Below are 21,964 nucleotides of genomic sequence, written 5' to 3' on the forward strand. Positions count from 1 at the left end.
TCAAATGACAATTTTAATAGACTTCAGAACAAAGTGTACGAGTATAAAACACTGGGTTTGTATTTCAAAAGTTGCAGGAAGATAGCCAGTCATTTTAAACAGTCTTCTACAAAACATATGCCAGTAGATTACATAAAAGACACTATATACAATATAAAAGAGCAGAAAACAATCCTCACTGTAAAAATAATTTAAAACAAAGTATTTCAATTTAAAATATCTCCTATAGCACAAACTAATACATTGTGACATGCAAGTGAAAACTAAACATATTGCATTCTTTAGTGTAGCCAAGTAAGAGCTGTATTAAATTTGGACAATGAGATAACATGCCAACATTTTCTGATGAATACAGGAGGCTGTTCTTAAATATTTATTAACTGATGGATCTTGTGTTCAAAGAACAGCTACTATACATCTTCCAAAATGTAATAAATATTAAAGCAAAGTATATGAATAATCTACATCATAGAGTTTATTTGGGCCAATGTTGAAAAAGTGGTTTATAGAAAAATGCTGTTTCACTTACTACTGCACTGTGCAATTTAACAAAATAGTTCTGAAGGCTTGGAAACAATCTGCACTTGAACGTTTGCAACACTCAGTTGTAAGGCAGCCTAGCACTTGAATATACAATGCAGTAATTTTGGTAGCTACTTTGCTTTTAACATGCATGGTGGAGCTAGCAGGTGGAAAATTATTTTCCCAACCTGAGACATGACCTCAAAACAGCGTGCTTCCAGGTTAAGTTATTTATCTGTGTTTTATCCACGCAGCGGTATAAGCAGAGGCTCTCAGTACTTGAATTAGTTTCTCCTGGTTTTGTTGCATCTAAGTACAAAGGAAGAGCTTATTTTTTTTGCACCTTCTCCCATGCTGGTAGAAACGGCATTCTGAACTCAGCCTGGCTTCCACATTAAGAGTCTTGGCAACTTATCAAATGCTGTTTTTAATGCAAGCTGCACTATGTTTGACTTTTGTACGACATGAAAAACTTCTACTATGGGGGATCCATTTTGTTTAAAATACCAGTATTAAATTGCTAAGGAGCCAAGATCAACATTGCTTCATATCCACAGGAAGTATTGAACTCAGTAACCTAAGCATTTTCACAGCACTTCTTATCAGCCTAAAAACCATAGGACTTCTCAAGTGCTGGCTGTCTTGTTTCCATTTAACTATCTACTTGCATCTAAATGTGTCTCAAACATACAAGATAACTTGTTAAAGCAAAAGATTAGCTGCCACAGTAGGTCTTGGAAAATGCCAGTGTTTAATGATGGACTAGCCAAGAATGAAAAGTTTAGCAGAAGTGTGAGAAGGTTTTAAATAAACCGAACGGTTACAAAGCAAGAGGTGTGAAAATACCATTCTTTGGTCTAAATTAGCTGTTCCCTTTATATTAGTTAACATTCCAATGGCTTTTTCAAAACTGTTTAAAAATAATATAAGCTGAAATTCATTAAGCAAAAATATGTATTATATACATGGATGCCTAATCAGACAGATGAACTTAAAAGTGAACATAGTGACAATTGTTTAGATATTCCTAGTACCTTAAAAAAAAAAGATGAGTTAGTGTTGAGTGTGCAGTAATAGAATTTTATTGAAAAAGGTAAAAAACTAAGCATGAAAATCTGTTTTAGTTATTTATAAACACTACATCCTTATGTTTTTGTTGCGCTAAATCCAGACGTAAACATTCATTCTGACATGCCAAAGCTCCTAATGCTGGTGGGAAGTTCCTGTAACCAGTCAGTGATCACTTCACAACTTGTTGCCTGGATGATCAGTCCCTGCAGCTTCATTTGTGTAAGATGACTCATCAGCTGCCGATTCGTCTTGTTCAACTCCATCTTCCCCAAATCCGGGTTCCTCTTCCCTTTCAGGAGCATCCTCATCCTCTATGCCATTGTAAAACTCTTCGATCTCACTTTCATCTTCAACATCTAAGCTCTGACTACGACATGAACCGCTTTCACTACTACTCCCACAAGAGCTAGAAGATATGATATCATCTTCAGAATCTGAGTATACCTCAGCACCGTGGAAAATATAGCGATTTGGTGGTAAAAATAGATACTGAGTACCTGAAACAGAATTTCAGAAGTCAATAAAAGGCTAAAATAAATAATTCGTACAAGATCTTGCAGACTTCTGGTTAAAAGGTACCTGGCATGTATGTCTTTTCCACAGTGACACGTAACCAACAGATTACATTCAAAATGCATTTATTTCAATGTATGTGTATTTATTATGAAGCACAAAACAAATGCTTCACTGAAAAGCTCAGTGTTCCTTCTCCTCCCTCCCTCTGACGCAAAAAAAGCATTTAAACTCTTCAGTGCTTAGCAGCTTTTTTCATTGGTACATGTATTCGCAGCTAGATTTCCATTACTTGTAACAGCACTAGAACCCACTGCACAGAGTATTTGACAAAGTTTAAGAACAGTGTTTGCTTTAGAAAGTTGCAATTTAATACCTGGTTCTTCATCCACACTGATTTTCTAGTGTGATAGCTCCTTGCATCAGTTAAGAGACAGCATACTGGAAGGCTTCCTTGGAAAGGCTAAAGTTTCCTTCAAAATCTGCCTGGGTCCAGCTGTGAGACTTGCTTTTCAGCTCCTATCATGACTCCATCTCTTAGTTCTACTGCCTTACCAAATCATGACCTAGTGGACCAGCTTCTTACCACTTAAGGATCAAACTATTTTTTCTGAAAATGCATTTGAAAATGTTAGAAACTCATGTATTTTTTTATATCTACCTTCAACCTCCAAAACTTAGATCTTTTCAGTGAGTATATAATAACTGATTATAAAAGCCATTATGAATTACAAAAAGAATTCCTATCAGCTTCTTCAAAAGAAATAAATGATACAATTGTGAGTTGTGTGGACACTAGTCTGAACAAAAATAACCACCAAAACCCACTGATTCCATCAAGGATAACTTATTTATTGCTTTAAAGTTAAATCTGGAATAAACATCTTTGCCAAAAAATGCAAAATACTGAAATGAGTTAACACTTACCATCCAGCCTTTTGCTAATCTGTTCTTTCGCAGATCTGTTTACCCAGCACTTCTTCAGTATTTCATTTTTTCCTTTATTTTCTCCGTTGTTAGATCCATTTTCCTTCATTGTTTCAGAGTTCATCAGTTCACTAGTAGGATCTTCAGGGTTTTCTGATGACGTCTGTGTGTCCTGAAGCTTTTCCTCTGTGCAGGTCCCTTTAGTTTCTGACACAGGATCACAGTCTTCTACCTTACATTCAGCTGGGTGTTCTGAAGACACCACTGAAGTATCTGGTGGGGTCATTCTTTCTGGTGAACTAGAGTCTTCTGAAATGTTTAAAGGGGTAGGCGGTAGCTCAGATGAGTGCAGTTCGAGCTCCTTGTGCGTTCGTGGAGGCTTTTCTGTTATTTCTGAAAGTTTTACCGAGTTGTAGCAAAGTTTTGTGTATTCGCTACCTAGCCTTTGACATAATTCATTAATAATAACATCACAGTCTCCAAGAAGCTCCACGTCAAAGTGTAGGTGAGGCAAAGGTTCCCTATTAATTAAGATCTGAGGCACTTCATGGGGGATGGAACCTATATATAGAAAAGAAAATTTAAAGCTAGTCACTTCAGTTTTAATTTCAGCAGAGATCTACTTAGAAAGCTTGATTCCTCAGACTTCTCTTCATACCTTCACTTGTAACAAGACCAAATCAGACAGATCGGGAAGAAGACAAGCAAATCCCAAATTTAACAGCAGTCTGTGGTGCTGTGTTTACTGTAGCCTATCTAGACTTTTTTCCCCTCTTTTTTTTTCCAGTAAAAAGTGTTCCTCTACTCAATCACTGAGAAACACATGCACTTTGTGATATTGACTACGGCAATGTTTGGTCAAGTGTGAAAAAGATTACTAAAATTAGAACTGTAATCTCTTAGAAGAATAATGTTGATTTTGTGCATTCGTTGTATGTACCAAAGTGCCATGAAGAATCTACTGCTGGTAAATGACACCCCCTTAATTAGGTCAAAATGTTTCCAGGTACAAGCTGTATATACACTATATACAGGGTTGCTCAACCCATCTCTGACGTTTAGGCTTCCAAAACGCATCCGTTTGGTAATGCAGCACTGATTCCTCAAGATAACCAACTAACGAAATCCAGTTGAAGGGCACAGAAAGAGCAATGGTTTGTGTAGTGGATCTTAACTTTCCAGTCCTTAGGCATTTCCCATCAGCTTAAACACTAGGTGAAGAGGATGTTACTACGAGGGTCACAGATGCGGTACTGTTCCCAGTTAAGAGCAGATGCTAAGCACATGTCCTCCTTAGGCTTACACATGAGAATTTTTTAGTACTAGTAAGTCTAGCACTTGGTAGGCAAATAAATCACTGTCACGGTATTTTCTCAGCCTTCCTAAAGTGCATTTTTCTATAACATATATTAATAGAGATGTTTTTCCACATCACTTTTAAAAGCTAAGGATCCAAATAGTGACACATTATATACTGCACACTGTGTATCATTTAGTTCTGACTTTAAAATAAGCTACAACTTGGACACCTGATGTACTTGATCTGATTTGTTTGACACTACATTTATCTTCTTAAAGATGATTCCTTTCTAAATCTTTCAAGTAAGTCTGACAGCACACTGCAAGCAGGGAGGGGCATGAACTGAGTCTCGGAACAAAGTCATTCAAGTTTTAGGGGAGTAGCTTTTTCAGATTATCATTTTGTTACCTTGATATTTGCCTGGAGTGTAGAAAAAGCACTTGGAATTTGTTACTTTCTCTATTTTGCATTTCAGCTTTAGAGAGATAATCAATTTTCATCTTGGAAAACTAGATGCATACTCTAGTTTCTTCACTGAATTGAGCCAAAAGCATTTCTTGGAGCTCTTAACTGAGAATTTCTTTTGATCCAAAATTTTTGGAAGAAAATATTACCAGAGATAGTAACTTACTTGGAATCAATGCTACTGGTCTTACTTTCAGTGAAGACCCAATCACAATAAGGAGATCAACTTCATTTTTGTCATACTTCATAGCGCGATGAAACTGCTCGGGTAAGTTTTCTCCAAAGAACACTATGTCTGGCTTCATGATAGCGAGCGGTTCATCAGGTGGACATCTGGGACATCTAGGTACAACCTGTGTTAGAACAGTTTCTATTACTACAGTTCAAGGCTGTGCCCTTGAAAACCTCAGACTTTAGCAATTCACAGTAACTTATTTTGGCAAAAGACAAGGAAGTTTCAGTGATATTTCCTCATTCCATTTTTCTGTGGATATTCAGATATTACATTTCTTACCCTAGCCTGCAGCAGCTGCACACCGAAATAAAACTACAGCAGGAATAAAGAGGGAGTCCTCTTAAGTCAGAAGGGAGAAACCACACAGATCTATACCACAGGTCTTTGTCTGACAACTAAGCCAAAATCCAGAAGTCATGCTCAGCACCAGTGAGTAACTACTTCCTGTTTGATAGGAATATATTTTTCTCTGTTTAATCAGAGCAAAACCTTACGATTTCACGGTCATTTTCCACTGTAGGATCTGATATAAAATCCTTCCTAATCAAAGGGTGTGTTGCAGACCTTCACTGCTCTACTTTCTCCTCTCCTGAAAGGGTATGGTGTTTCACACAAAAAGCAACATGGAACTGTAGCAGGTGGCTACCAAAAAGCATACAGGACAAGAACATAGGAAAGAACTTTTGTTTGGTCTCTATTTTAAACTTTTCCAATTCATCCAAAAAAAGAGAAGAATCCTTGCTCACTTAAAGTGGGTGAGAGTTATGTTTGTGGCGAAGTATGCTTCCTTTCCTCCCGAAAAGAGAGGATTTTCTGATCTTTGGGACCTCTTTCAACTCTTTCCTATCTTAAGACTTTTTCAGAGAGAAGAAAAACAAGGTGGTGATTGATCTATGTACAGACAGTACTTCAATTACTACTGGGCAACTTTTCTTTCAAATAGTTCACATCTTCTTAGCCGTAGTGTTAAATACAATACCCCAGAATAAAATCTAAGGAGCTAAACATAACTGCAGTCGTATAGCAGTCATCACAAGCAAATTAGTGCTATGTGAAGGTGTAAAGGGATGTGTATTAGCTACTGTAACAGGAAAATATATGAAAAGTGACATTTAAATGCCAACAACTCCCTTTTGTACGGAGAACATATGCAGAAAAAATAATACAGAACTTAGAAGGTTTAAATCAAAGAACCAGTTTATGGATGCCTACAGCAGGACAAAAGACAATGCTTTCCAAATGAGAAAACTTCCCAAGTAAAAGGCCTTCCTCTAGTGTCAAAGACCTTTCCCAAAACTTTAAGCCTTCAAACAAAGAATCAATTCTCCTTTGAAGAAAACCTTGTGGGAGGGATGCATAAGCAGCAATATGGCACAAGAATTGGGATTTGGTATGGAGGAAACCTTCACCATGTGCTAGTGCCCAAGGGAAAACAACTAAAGAATTCCTGAAAAAGGAGCAGATGGGTGGAATGAATCTTGAACTTTTCCCTTGGATCCTTATGTATCAGAAAGACAGCTCATAATGCACAAACAGCTTAAACTTTTCTGAAGATTTTTACCCTGCTGTCTCTTCTGTTGATGTTAGTGATGCTTTTGCACTTTCAGTTGGAAGCTTAAGAAGGGAAAATAATTTGCTTTGTATTAGGAGGAAGATAAAATGAAGACAACCTCTAACTTTAAATTTAAAAAGACCAAGTAGTATAAACTCCATTTCTATAATTTCTCCCAGGAAGTCCAATGATTTGTGACTTAGTGGATCATAGTAAAGGAACTGATGTCCCTATCCAAATCACTTGAGTCCCTGTAATGGGCCCAGAAATGGGTTCATTCAACACTACACTACTCACCAGCTTCTCTGCTAATTCTCAGGAAGGTTTTCAGTAAAGGGGAAGATCTATTCCAAGAGCTGACATTGATACCAAGAAGTTAAAGCTAGATAACTGGCCACTCAATTGCCTAGGGTCCTGTTTCCCTCCAGAAGGAGCATTTCCCCAAAATCCCACCACCACCTCTGGTGATGTATTTGTCTAATGAAAGAGAAATGGAATTTCTCATTGACTATTGATGTTATCTGTACATCAAAAACAAGATTAGTAAAGACTACGTAGGCTTAATAATATCCAAGAACTGGTGTGCATTTTCCATTTCTTGGGCCTTTTCTTCCTAAATGTGAGACCCTTTCACTATTTCTTGAAACTGACTAAAATAGTCAAAAGCAAAGTAAAAGTGATACTTTTGGAAGCGACTGACAATTGTTTTACTCGGAAGTTCTATGTGTGATGTATAGCTACTGCTTCTCATCCAGCAGGATGCTTGTATACAGCAACCAAGACAAAGAATCATGCTACACAGGGACCTAGCAAGTTATCTTGGAAGTGGCAAAACAATGGAGCAGCAACAAGAAATTTGTAGTTTTCTAAACAGATGACCTCAAACAATTCTCAGTCCATAATATGCTGAAAGGAAATCCTGGCAGAAAGATGCTAGCTAGACTCACTTCCTTGTGAAGCACTTATGACCATCAGGGAAAGGACCAGAGCAAAAGAAAGGTAGTATTTTTAGGGAAACCTAAGGACCTGGAGCCTTGTATAACTGAACTTTCAAGCAGTGTAGGACTGCAGAGACCAGAAACTGGACTACCTATTAGGACCCAGGTGCCAAAACCATTTTTCTGAAGGAGGACTTGTTAAGAGAACAAAGCTGTTGAAATGGACAGTGTTTTGTTTCATAAGTACAGAAAAAGTTTCTTTTGATAGATATCAAAAGAACCAAATTCTATATTCTAGAGAGGCAACAGGAAAAGAAACTGCATAGTACTGGTTTGGGAAATGCAGGCTATGGAATAAAGATAACGATGGCAAATAGAACAATTTTTTTTAGGCATAAAGGAAGAAGGGTATGTTTTCTTTCAATAGCTCCATTTCTTCTTGTGTGAAATTATACTTGGCAATAACCACATTTATTTTGCATTATGAAAATAATTCAGTATTACAGCTAGGGCCTGCCCTGGAAAGATATACCTGGTAACAGTACTGTAAGATTAAGGCTAAGAGACTGAGTGTAAAAAGCTCCTTCAGTCCTATCTCAGAAGTAAGAACTCTTTTTTTTCTCATTATGCAAAAGTTTTGCTACAGTCTTCTGCTCTCCACTTCCCCATGCTTCCATTACTGACCACCAGCAGGTATGGGCCATCAGGGCAGAAGTTTGGTTCAGCACATGAGCATACAATGACTAAAGTGTTGTTGGGAAGCGGAGACCTCACCATTAAAAATCAAAACAGAAAATTACAACATGCTTAGGAAGGCTGTTTAGAAGGAAAAAATCTTAAACTCCAATCAGCTGGCTTTGATGGTAAAGGAACAGCAAACATCTGTAAGATAAAAAATTCTCAAAAATAATATTCTTAACAGCAAAATAAACCAGATTTCACATTCAATATTCCAGTGTTACAAAGCTTCAGGCTTATGAGATTGACATTTCTTAAAGCTTTAACTCAAACATCTCTTCTGAAAGGGCTTTCATCAGGTTCCATTTCAAATGTAATACCTGAAGGACTTACATTGCTTCCATGTTTCTCATCTAAAGTTGCAACTGTGGACCTAAGCATTTATCAAAAAAACATGAGCCTGCAGAAAAGAGAGTCCCTTTCCATTTGTATGAACAAGATCTCTTTGACCAAAGAATCATTATTTCTGTTCCTTCAAAAGAAGGGGAAGAAGAGCAAAGAGGGTTTCTCCAAGCCAAAGGTTCATTCTTCCAGAGCAGAACTAATTCCTGCCTCGGCCCTGGGGCACGTCACACCCAGATGTGTGCAGTTCACAATATGGAGTAGTTCAGAACTCCTAGAAAGCAACCTTCGACATTTCATTTGATCCTCTTCATTGCTCAGAGGCTGCTGGCAATTTCTCCTTGCATCACCTACTGTTTAAACATATTTTTAACATAGGTAGGTGCTCAAAGAGCAACCAATGTTATAAACAGATAAGAATGCTTTCTCAGTGTGACTGTGAGTTGAGATTAACATAAAACAGGTATAAATCCAACCTGCTATTTACCATTTTAACCTCTACTTTTCTCGGAGATGCCATTAAAAATGGACTCATGGTTTTGTTCTGCTTCTTCCCATTACCTAATTTTTGCAGTACAGCATCTGAGTATACTTTCAAGTGTTAGAGGAAATGCTAAAATGCAGATAGGCACTTTTATGAAATACATGCAAAGATAACGTAGCCTTTTAAAAGCAGATCCTTTAAGCAATCCAAGTGTGGTGTTTTGGGTTTGGTGTTTTGTGGTTTTCAGTTTGTTGGGTGGGGTTGTGTTTTGTTTTGTTCTTTTGTTTTTTTGTGGGGTTTTTTGGAGAGAATTACTTATTAGAAAGCTGCAGTGAGTTAAAGTAAAATTTTTACCTGGTTGAAAATATCTCCTCGAACAACTTCGCAATCAACTTTGTATTTACAGATCAGGCAGGAAGCTGTTGCAAAGGAACCTGAGGGGAAAAACCCGTACAGTTGAAATAAGGATTTTCAGTCATTCAGATTTGGTTTTTTGTGCAAGCTATTTTGACACAAAGGCTGTTATGCTGCAGTGCTATAAAAATCAGTCATTAAAAAGTAATGGAAAATTAGGAGGAGATACTTGTAGTACTACAAGTAGTTCCAGATGTTAACAGAAATCTTGGTTTAGGAGTAGTGATATACCACATGCATGTCAACAGAGATTATATTGTGTCCTCTCATTCCCCCAACCTGTACAAGCATATACTGCAAGGGGAAAACAGAACTTTCCCTTTTCTCTTTACGCAACTAACAGTAGTGCCGACAGCTCTGCAAACAGCATCAGCTGAAAAAGAACCCACATGAAATCAAGAATCTGTAGGGCAAAATAACTAAGAAAATGCATTAGTAAAGACTCGACTGTAGGCAACTGAATAGGAGTACTGTTCCTTTCAGCAGAAGTGAGAAGCTACAGCTATATTGTTAAAATTGAAATACTGCTCTGAATCTGGTATCCAGCTTAGCTACTGTGTTAATTATTTGGCAAGACTGTAAGTTTGTTGCTCCATCCATCTACTTGGTAGCTCTAACTGGCCTGTTCCTGAAGCCACTGAGGGTGATGCCCAAGTGGTAGCGCATTCATGTCTGTCTCTGTCTAAAGGGAAAGCATTGGGTGGCTAACACACACATGAAAATATAGAGTATGAAATCACTGTGGCAAACCAGAGTGGCCTTTTATGTGTGCATCTGTCCAGGAGAGAGAAGTCTACAAGGCCTTTTATCTGCAGAAGGAAAAATGCTAGAAGTTGACAGAATGCTGAAGAATGAAACGGAAAAATTGACAGACTTTCTCCTAACCATGAAACAAGGAGTAAAAAAAGAAAATTAAAAAACGGGGATCTTTGACCCTGCGCTAGAATATGTCACTCATACAGTAAAAGTCTGGAGCTATCTAATTTCTAATGGTGATACGAAAGCACCTGTAAGTAAGCAAGCCCTGTGACTGAGCAATGTACAAGGGGGTATAAAAGCCTCTCTTCAAAAGGAAACTTTTAGAAAGGTAACCATTAAGGTGTTGAAAGCATTGCAGAAGAACAGTTAAAAACCTCTGGTACCAAAACTTTATTCGGAGCATTATTTTAAGCCACCCAAACCAAAGATGTTTTCTGCTCATAACCTATGCACAGCAGTCAACCAACACTTACACTGCTAAATGAAGGGATTCTGGGGCTAAGTACATCATCAAAATATGCTTTGGGGATATTGTATCTGGGTAAGAAAAAAAGAGTGAAAGCACAGAAAAACTTGGAGCAGATTGTTTATGAACAACTGGCAGTTCAGCTTGCCTGATCGCTGCTGGCGTGGAAAGTGCACAGCTTCTGAAACGCTTGCTCAGCACTGCAGCTGCCAGAACTCGAGGGACTCCAAAAACTACAGGAAGTATGACAGTTATTTGCTCATTGTAACTTGTTTATAGTAATAATTGAGGCCTTTATACAGTATGCTAGGGCTGTGTCTGTCAGGCTAGCAGACTTAACACTGTCTGAGGCATTTGGTGCTACCTACTTGCAACTCTAGTACTTGAGTTCTCATTTTTCACCGTCAGTAGTTGATTAAGAAGTTATGCTGCTCCATGCACGAGTCATGTGTAGCCAGCAGGCCACCACCTCTGATCATTCTTCTACAGCAATGGCAAGAAAAAGGATCTAATTCCAGACATGCTGGTCGACTGTAATAGCCATTTTAAATTCAGAAAATGCATCTAAGATACAGTGGTTTTCACAATAGCCACTTTACTGTAAGTCTGCAGTGTGAAATATGTTCAAAGGTTCATATATGGACTTCCCAAATCATGAGAAGGTTCCTTGTCATTTGGCACACATAAACGTGCCATTGCCGCAGCTAGACAAAAATGACAGAACATAGCAGTATGCACCCTTACATAATGGTTTCAGTTTCTCTTTTACCATTAGTCAACTAGCGTTTGTTGAAGAGCAACATAACTGTATGTCAGATAAAGCTCGATGTGCTCAAAACTTCACTAATGTCTGGAGGCCTCAAAATCTCAGAGTTCATAGCATGTTTTTAAAGAATCTTTTTAATTTAAAATCCACTTATAAAGAACGTACACTGAAGATGGTCTGAAATCTAATACTGTAGGTGTGCAACTGAAAAAATGGAAGCTAGAGTGTGACGTGATGTGCAAAACCACAACCATGTAAGAAGTTCATGATAAATACCTCATACAGAATGACAACCAAAGGAAAATGCATGACACACTGAGCACAAACAGAAACTAGCACCAGATCTGGATTATTTGACAGGTAGGATTCTACTGCATGCTGTATGGTCACCATGACAGAGCACTGTGTTTACTCTGTCTGAAAAAAGAAAACTGGCGAATCTGATGCTGAGCTAGGCTTTGCAGATAAGGAAACCAAGTGGGTTTGGTCCCTGGAAAAGGTGGAATTAGATAAGAAAGGTCTTACAAACATGCTAATGCTGCTTTTAAACAATTTATTTGTCAGAAGTCTACTAAATGATCCAAACGTGCACTTGAAGAACTAATTTTCTATATCCTTTCCTTAAAAATGAATCCTTGGACTTTTAACTTGATATTTGCAAGTCCTTAGAAATGGAAAGCATATCAAGCAACTAATTAAGAGATTCCACTTAATTTGGTATCATCATTACAGAATGTGTATGACGGGGAAGGTGTAACAGGATGATCTTCAGTTCAGCTGAACTGGTGATTAATCCACAGTATTTTATTCATGAGGTAAATTCACTGAAGTGTCAGGATGTTTTAAGATTTCAATGGAATATAACCTAAATAAAGAATGAGGTAACAGCCAAACTCCATTTAATTGACAGACAGCAAGAGGGACCTATGAAAAGACGGATTTCCACACTATGTTCTCATACATAAAGAAACACCAAATACATTTTAAAAGTTAAGGTCTAAGCTTGTGCAGACAGGGTGTGGATCTTCACTGATACACAAAGACCACTGTTTAACAATTTCTGAAAGAAGTATTTCCACTTGAACTTCTGATTTAAATACTTCAGCTACTTAAAAAAAAATCAACATTTTAAAAGCAGAATATTTGTTGCCAAGAGATACCAATTTTAGAAAAAATAATTTAATTCTAATTATTACCTTGTCACATGCACCAGTAAAAATCATTCCTATATATAAAATAAGTGAAACTAAAACCACTAACCATGACACTGTATTATCCTTTGGATTCCTGCAACCTGTTCCAATGTGTCTATGTTTTGAGTATAGTTGCGAAGTAGTTTTCCTTCTTTATCCATCAAAGCTATGAACTTGTGACAAAGAGACGGCTGGAATTGTCCTGGATAGATTTCCTAGGGAATCCAGAAGTACATTAGAAAGTGTAAATGTCTTTATTCCAACTGCAGCAATTCACAAAACCCTAAATATTATCAATAATGATTATGTCAGCAGTTAATGTTTTCTGGGAATCCTTTGCATTTTGCCATTTCTCCCAGATCCAACTCTTCCTTCAACAGCTGAGCTTCTAATCATGTCAGGATGAATTGCTCCATGCAGGTTGATGTTTTGCTCTTCACACAACATAAAAGCAAGATTTAGATATTTTTGGGGGTTTGGGAATGGTGAAATAGGAAAGCTTTTTTTTTTTCCCCCTTTGTATATGTCAAGTAACCTCAATATTTGTTATTAGAAACATACATGGTTTAACTGCAGTCTCACAAATATGTCATGAGGAATTTTAATTCTGGTCTTCTGGTTTGGTGTAAGCAGTTTTTACTCCTCAGCATTATCAGCAGCTGTTCCTAGAGGATGAAAGCCCAGAAAGCAGAAAGGCATTGGATATAAAGGGGAAGATCGGTCGTATTCAGACCAGCTTTGCCAATTTAGCCACTTAGCAATAGTCATCAAGTTCAAACCATATGGCTTAGCAGAACAGTTCTGCTATGCCTGACAGATTCTTAGCCCTTTCATTAAATCAAGGTAGAAGAGGTAGGTGTATCTAAAGAGCATACAGGAAATAATGTAGACACTTTTGTAGAATGTTTTCATGTTTGCTCACAGTGAATGAACAAGGAGCCTGTCAAAAGGAAAAAATAAATGTGGGCACCCAGCTGAAAGCGTCACACTAGAGGCCTCTTTCTTGAGCTGACCACCTGGGTGGTACCTCTGGTTGCTGTGCAACAAGGAGGACAACAGCAGCAGCAGCACTATCGCTCTTGGTCAGGAGCACTCATTTAGGGGAGGCACTTTAATTCCAGACCCTCTGCTCTCCAGTCACTTTCACCACTGAACAGTCAACTGGCCTTTTAACACTGGCCAAAGCTGAACCAAAAGTTCTAGCTCAACAGTGAACTATTAAATTAATATTTGTAAAGGCTCTGCCTTCAGCTCTGTATAGCCCAACTATTAAAATGAAAGCATTTGGTTTTCCCCCAAAATATTTCAAGTTACTTCTAATTCTGAAGCTACGTGAGTCTCTGGAGTTAAACTGCAGCAAAATGAGCAGTGATTGCTAATAGTGCTATTAACTGGGTTATGACTAGACTATTATAATTATAATCAGATATTCATATAGTCCTAACCGCTTTTATATCCTGGTCTGAAGAAGTAAGACATGGTCTGCCACTGAGCTCTGCAAATTTATACAGCCATTTCTTTGCCCCTAGAATTAAAGGAACTTAAGACTTCATGGAATAAGAAATCAATATTCTTAACTGAGCTGACGGACAGAAAAGGAGAAGGAGAAATTATTTTAGTAAGAAAGTATAAGCCAAATTGGATTTGGTCTATTTGGGTAAAAACTATGTATAACAGGCTTCAAGTAAGTTTTGGGTTTGTTTGTTTGCTGTAAGGTTTTGGGGGCTTTTTTTTTTAATATTAAAAAAGCAAGTAACTGAGTATACACAACTGAGGATAGGAGGCTTTCAGAGAACCCCAAGCAGCTGAAGAATGCATTGATTTTTCTTTTCCAATCTTTGTAAAATAAATAGTGCAGCAGTATAAATTACATGCAAAGGGAAGAAAGAGCACTATTAGTGATTGATTTTTACAAGTCCTTACTGATCCTGTAGTAATTCTTACAATATTTTGGGGTTTTGTTCTTTGTCCCAGGGAAATTCCAGACTAAATGCAGGTTTGTACATATGTCTACAGCTTCTACAGTTCCTTCTTGTCTTGGAGATGTAGTCCCTGCTTTTTAAACTGTTTAGTATCACTACATCTTTCAAACAACTGTGTTCTCCCTTTTAAGCGAACACAGTCCCTGCAAAAAGGGTTTAATTCTGTAACATGTACAGATCCTTGTAATAACTATATCAAAACCTGAAACAAGAACAAACTTATTAGTGCATGAAACTGCTTCAGTCCCCTTTACTATAAACACAGTGCTAAAATGAGAATGTATTCTATTGAAGAGCATGCCACAGCACATCAAATTCAAATGTAGCTTTCCGCATTACTCATGTGCTGGCCAAAAGTTTCTCGTACTCTGTCATTTTTCAGAGAAAGTAACAGCTGCCAAGATGATTGAGGTTTGATTAAATAATTACAAGTTTTTATTTATCCTTCCTGAAATTAGAGACATCATCTAGAATGGTTGAATATATAATGAACTTACAGTGCTAACAGTAAAAATAAGCTAAAAAAAAAATTGTTGCTAAATATTTCTAGTAAGGCTAATACCTGGTTGCATACAATGATGCAAGTAACACTGAGGATATAAAGTTGATACATTGCAAAGATGTGCCCAAGGAGAGTTCCTATGCCACTGCATGAGGTCTGTCATTAAAATAAATTCAATATATTACCATGTTTTTCTATCTTGTTTATAAGAAAAGACAGAGATACCATTTTGTTAACAGAATAGTTTTATATCTGGTTTATACTTTTTAATATTATCTGTCTTTACTGACCAAGATAAGAACTGCTGGAAAACCGTACCTTTGCAAACTTAAAAAACGGCCTGGGATCCTTTCTGAAGTATTCTATATCAAACATTGCTTGAGGATCTGGAAGGTCTGGGAAGTCTACAGCAAGGCGTGCATAGATGCCATCTCTTGATCTAAAGTCAGGTATTCCACATGACACAGACACCTGAAATATATTTTTGCAATCTGAAATAAGCAAAACTACCACATATTCGGCTATAAAGAGTTGCTATGATACAACCTATTTGGGAAACCACATTTCTGTATGCTCCGTGCTCAGAGACGTTAAGAACAAAACCAGGCTGGGTTCTCTGTATTTATTTTTCTTTTCATTTCATTTTTTCCCCCTTTTTTTTTTTTTTTTGACCAATACAACAATTCCCAAATCACAAGCAGGAGAGACAGCACAGAAACAACGTTTGACAACTGGACAAAAAAAACCCCTTTGGTACAACCTGTAGAGTTAGTAACAGGACACCAGAATTTACTTTTACTACTGGAAGTTCTATAAGAAGTGAACAAAAATTTAAAATTGCATTAAATTTGATTAGTAAGTGTTCATGGATCTGCCAACTTAGGCTTGGACAAAGTGGCCGATTTTTTGGTTTGGTTTTTTTTTTTACATGCTAACACAGTAACTTCTAAGGCTTACTTTTTCTGAATAACCCCCTTTTGATAAATAAACATTGTTTATCACAGCATTGTAGTAGTCAATAAAGACTAAAATTTATTGCCTCAGACTACCCCAAAACACTATGGGAAGAGGAGGGGAAAAATGTGTATGATGGCAATTATAGAAAGAGCAAGACTGGGTAACAGAAGTAGTAGAACTTTTCTAACAAGCTGATTTGAATTACTTATCTTTTCTGAATGGTGTCCTACCCTCTGTGTATGAACAACAGAAGCAAAAAATGATCGACTTTTCTATCATATTCTGGTACATGGGTATAAAGCTGCAAATGTACAACAGTTTAAAAATCTTCTTTAGTAAAACAGTGAGTAATCTTATTACCATCATAGAGCAGCACATGTTAAAAGTAATATTCAGTCTACTGAAACCTAATCATACTCTTCTTACAATCCTCACACACAGAAACTTTTTATTTTTTTTTTACTTTGAGTCCTATTATTCTAGTTCCTGTAGCTCCATCAGGTATTTTAAGAGATCCGTTGACATTTTGTTTAAAAAATCATAACTTCTGCTTCAAATGAAAAAATGACTAGGATAGAAAATGTTCTGGAACAGGTAGATGTGATCTTATTCCATAACTATTTTGCATGGAAGCAGCTGTTTTAAAAGTTTAAATGTTTTAAGAATGTTTTCTTATAAGAAGAGAGATCTTGAGATTTCCAGCTTAAGCTTCAATCCTGCAGTGTGCATCATTCTAGTGGATAGCTGTGCTTCCTCTTCCCATCTAGCACATCTATTTGATTACAACATTGTGAGGGTCACATCACCTGCACGCTGTAAAGCACTGGGAAATACTTAACAGTCTACATAATTCTCTCACTGTCATTGCAGCAATACATACCCCAGCTCCAGTCAAGACCATTATTTTTTTGCATTCTTGTAAAAGTTTCACAGCATCATCAATAGTATTAATATCTTTTCGTTTTTTTCTTTTTGGTGGTTCTGAAAGAATGTTTATAACGATTTGCCACAGTGTCATATCATCCAGTTCAGGTGGAGGGATTGTTTCTGGTAGCAGGTCTTTCAGAATTGTCCGTGGGTCTGTACCTAACATGAGATGCTGCTGCACAAAAGCGTAGGGACCTAAGAAAATTTAAAAAAAAATTAAAAATAAAAAAATTGAGTCAAGTATTTCAGATTATTATGATCGTTGTCCCATTTAGTAATGCTTGCTACAGCAGACTACAACAATTTTATTAATCCAATTTAGTGCTTCATTCATCAAAACCCGTGTATGTTTTGGTCTAAATTCTGAGGTGATAGTATAGCGAGGGTTTTTACTTATTTATTACTATTTTATGTTAACTCATGGAGGATGTCATAGCAAGTGAGTCAAGGTAGAAATCCCAGCTCATTGCAAACTCAATGTGTCTTAGAAGTGCACTTATTTAGCAACAAGATTTTCACAATGTACGTCCATTTCATGGCTTCAATTGTATTTTTCCAACATTTTGTAAGGTATTTACAGTAGTAAGTTGAAGAGACAACAAATAATACATATACTTTCTAGTCATATCAAAAACACCACTCTAAAGAGACACATAGGGCCCACTAGTCCATGGATTGTTGTTGTCCTTTTAGTCATCTAACACTAACAATTTCAGATTCAAATCAATCCTTCCAGAAAGACTTGAGATTAGAGCAGCAGAGGAAAAATAAGTAAATCTTAAGAAGTTAAACTGACTAATAGGGCCCAAATAGCTATCACTAAGGCCAGTTACAATACATATAAAGAAAACTGTTTGTTAAACATATCTACTGAAAAGGTACCAAGAGTGATCCTGTAATAAGGGATCAGCAAAGACAACATATTGGCAGATTTTGAGTGGAATGTTGTGTTATCATAATGTGTTTTCTTGCTGCTATTTTTATCAATACTGGCAAAATGAATGCTGTAATATTATCATGCCTGTGTAAGGCAAAAAAGCCCCAACCCCTCTGTACCCTGGAAGCCACTGTCCCACACAAATCACCGGTGACCTTAGAAGTTATCTTGTCCCTGTGTGAGGCAAGAGCTTTCTACTGCGTTCCTAACTGCTAATATGCAATATATATGCAGACTAATAATTCCCAAACTGATGTTAACACTTAGGACAGTGAGCCCTAAGGGTTGGCTAAAATACAAGAATCATCTTCTTGTTCCTTAAGGAATTAGTACCAAGTAAACAGGCCAGAAATATGCCATAAATCTGTTCAATTCAGTGAGTCTGTGTGTATGCTTTTAAGATGGATCGTGACAGGATTCCTACACAAAAAGAGACATTGACAATTTTTTAATCATAACAAACCAAGTTTAAAGAGGTTAATCTTAAAACTCCTTAAATAGCACACAGAATACAGTTAACAACTCTAAGCTGCTCAACAGCAGTAACTGACAAATTTTTTTGCTATAGAAGAAATCATTTGAAGACTAGGAAGAATTAAGTAACTATTCAAAGGCAAACAGCATCTAAGAACATTAGACAGGATTCTACCTATACGTGGTCTCGGAGTCCAATCACTAGAACTTGCATGTGAGGCTCTGTCATCTTCGTCACTATCACAGGAGTGAAAACCATTGGCTATGATTTCATCACTAAAAAGGAAGTTATCTGCAAGACAGGACAACAATGATGGGTTATGCTTGAGCCAAATGACACATATATATTTAAACATATCACAAACCTAAAATTGTATGCTTTCAAATTTCATTGCAATGAATTACAAATAGGCAGCTTTGTTATTAGACACACAAAATGTCTATTTTTTTTTTGAGTTTACAGATAGCTTTCAAGCCTTCAGTAGTTTACTGAAGGATTTGCTATCTTAATACTGGGCTTCACAGTGGGCTGGATGTTGACCTTAGGGAAATTTTCATTCTGTCAAGTGTTGGGCTTTAAGAATTTTGTAACTTAATATATGTATCTCTCCAAATGCTTTAAAAGTACAATTAAAAATCCCTTTCTCTTACAATTCTCCCTTCATTCAGTTAACTGAGAAACAGGATAAAATGTGTGTCACCATTTATAGCCTAATCTTTGACTAGGTTTTAAGAGCACAGTATTTTAAAAGAAACCCACAGATACACATTTGAATACAACAAAGTTACAGAATTTTGTTAAGCTGTTATCTTGCAGCTGAGCTGCGATGGGTAACCACATACACACTTTGATATTTTAGTTATGACAGAAAATATGCTACCTTGAATCACCTTCACTAAGTTTATCTCATCCTTTTACCCTGCAGCTGGGTTTGGCTTGGAGTACTGCAGTTACCTCAGCTCAGCTCATGGCCTTAAGCCAGAGTAACTCAATCCAACTTCATCATGTATCTAGATGGAGTCCAAAGAAGAATGAGATACCTATCGTACAGCATGCATTACTAAGCTAATGTTTAAGGGGAAATCTAAATTTTAACCCAAGCAGCTTATTAGAATTTAGACTACTAAACTTTTTTTATTGGCCTTATTAGAAATAGCCACAATAACTGCAGCTTAATTTATTGAAAATTTAAGACTATGAACAAAGGAGAACAAGTTTCAGTCATTCTCTCTGAAGCAAAGAATCACTGTAATAGTTTTCAATTTCCGTTTGAATAGACCCCTAAAATATTTTAGCGTGGTTACTTCACTTTACTCTTAAATAAAAAAACACCACAAAACACCATCATATTTTATTTAGAGACTGTGCTGTCCTGTTCTTTCCTACTGGCATAAATACTTTATTCCAAACAGAATGGAAAGAGGTAGAGGACAGGTATTTGCTTTATGTACTCGCTGCCTTGTTCTTCTGAGACTACAGGTGCTCACTGACATCTCTATTTCTTATTATTAACCTGTGTATGTACAGCATTTCACTTCCATCTCAGTATGCATTAAATCAGTGAATATATTATGCAAAAAGCATTATGAAGAAAAAAGTTGATTAGTACACATCAGTAAGCGTGAACTGCAAGTTTTACTACAATGACATGTCTACTGTATAAAGAATGAAAGCTTACATTATTAGAGTCTCATCACATACAGGTCACGCTGTCTTGTATTTGAAAAACACTGTGACAGATCGAAGCAGGCTAAAGGAACAGTTTAAACTGTAACACTCCCTGGGTATTCATTTGATTCCTCAAAGGACTGAAGGGAATGCTTGCCAGAACTAAGCAATCCGCAACAAAACATGCCTGAGGACCTGAGTAACTTGAGGAAAAAGGCTTCAAACAAGGCACTGATTAAGGTATCATTAGCTTGACTGCGGTTCCAATGACGTTTGTAAACACAGAGGCTGTTCCAGGCTTATCACACTGCTCTGTTCCCTTTCGGAATTGGTTTTGCACAGGCAGAAGTTTTTTGTCGTGTTTTGCTATGGAGTTAAAGGTAAAATATCTTTAACTGTATTCCGGGATAAAATGCAAAGCCCTTGCTGGCAGAATGCAGTATCTTATACCTTTTAAGAAGTCTCTTCAAAGCACTACCTTAAAACCGAAGATGAAAAAAAAACCTGAACAAACCCAACCAAACCCAAAAAACAACCCCTCAAAAGCTATCTGCTTCAATAATGCAATGCAAGGTGTTTTCACATCGGCACTGCCCAAACAGTATGCTTCAAACACGACCTGCAAAGAAACTTTTTAGAAGATTCTGGTTTCGTTATGCGCTGCAGTCGCTGAAATCTTAAACAAGGCTGTAACTTGAAGTTTTTTAAAGAACTGTTCAGGACTGCTGCTCCTGTGCAAGTTTCCAAGAAAGATAAGTCAAATAATTACCCGGGCAGAAATTGCAAAAAGGAATCGGGGCTTACGATTTTCCGTTTTTAATAACTTGTTGCCAGCGACACAGCAAAATGAGTGCTTTCAGAAGCGAGAACCGAGCCGATCTCCTCCTGCGAAGACCGCCGCAAAAGGCAACGGGCTCTGACAGGGGCCCACCGGCACCGGGCCCGGCCAGGGTCAGCCGGCGGCAGCGGCAGCCCCCGCCCCGCTCGCATCCAGCGTGCGGCTCAGCCGGGCGGCGGCCGCCCCCGCACGGAGCACCCGCTCGCCGCGGCGCTGTGTCCCCGCACCCGGCGCCGGCCCCGGGCGGCGGCAGGCACAGGGCCCTCCGGGCGGCTGCCGCGGCGCCGCGCCCGCGGGGGGAGCCGGCCCCGAGCGCCCGCCACCCCCAGCCACGGGTGCCTGTCCCGCCGGGCCGCGCGGGGGAGGGGAGGGGGGGGGTCCTCACCGGGATGCAGGGCCGGCGCCTCCGCCGCCCCGTTTGAACACTGCGCCCGCCTGCAGCCAATGGCCGCCTCCGCCGCGTCTTCGCCGGGCGCCGCCTCCGCCCCCTCCCCCCGGCCCCGCTGCCGCGGCTGCGGCTCCGCCCGGGGCAGGCCCCGCAGCCCGGCCCTATTGTCCGCGCCGCTCCAGGCCGCCGCCACCTCTTCGTTCTCCTCCGCCGCCCGGCCGCCGCCATCGCCGGCCGCGGCCGCCCCCTCGCACGGCTCGCACGGCGGCTCCGCCGCGGTGGCGAGCGGCGGCCCCGCGCCCCGGTCCGGGCGTTGGGCGGGCCCCGCGTCCCGCCCGCCGCCGCCGTCTTCCGAGTCCAGGCGCTGGCGCTTCGGAGCGGGCTCGGGGCCCTCGGCCGCGCCGCCGAGGCCGCCGTCGCGCGGGCGGAGGAGCGGAGTCTCCTCATCCGCCATCTTGGAGTAGCAACCGCCGCCCCCCTCCCGCCCGGCGCAGCGCGCAGCAGCGCCTCCGCCGCGGCCCCCTCCCCCTCCCCCAGGGAGCGATTTAAACACGGCACGTGACCGCGCCACCGCCCACGCGGGCACCCGCCCCGCGGAGGCCGCA

The 21,964-nt window shown here is 39.0% G+C and overlaps 1 protein-coding gene across 7 annotated transcripts; it reads right to left on the minus strand.

The window, feature by feature from the left end:
• SIRT1 (sirtuin 1) lies at positions 1–21,869 on the minus strand. Of its 7 annotated transcripts, XM_014286888.3 has the most exons (10): positions 20,938–21,328; positions 20,144–20,499; positions 18,640–18,756; positions 17,007–17,248; positions 15,488–15,640; positions 12,753–12,900; positions 9,442–9,521; positions 4,965–5,151; positions 3,034–3,594; positions 1–2,090 (listed from the first exon to the last, which is right to left on the minus strand). In XM_014286888.3, exons 4-10 carry the CDS (start codon positions 17,217–17,219, stop codon positions 1,768–1,770), a joined length of 1,665 nt encoding a protein of 554 aa, XP_014142363.1. In that variant the 5' UTR covers positions 17,220–17,248; positions 18,640–18,756; positions 20,144–20,499; positions 20,938–21,328; the 3' UTR covers positions 1–1,767. The 7 variants fall into 7 exon arrangements, with proteins under 7 accessions (XP_014142363.1, XP_055575664.1, XP_005433609.2 ...); XM_055719689.1 differs by lacking the exons at positions 20,144–20,499; positions 20,938–21,328 and adding an exon at positions 21,357–21,869; XM_005433552.4 differs by lacking the exon at positions 20,144–20,499.
• Positions 21,870–21,964: the final 95 nt, after the last annotated feature.

This window comes from Falco cherrug, chromosome 9 (genome assembly GCF_023634085.1).
Source record: "Falco cherrug isolate bFalChe1 chromosome 9, bFalChe1.pri, whole genome shotgun sequence".
NCBI classification, from domain to species: domain Eukaryota; kingdom Metazoa; phylum Chordata; class Aves; order Falconiformes; family Falconidae; genus Falco; species Falco cherrug.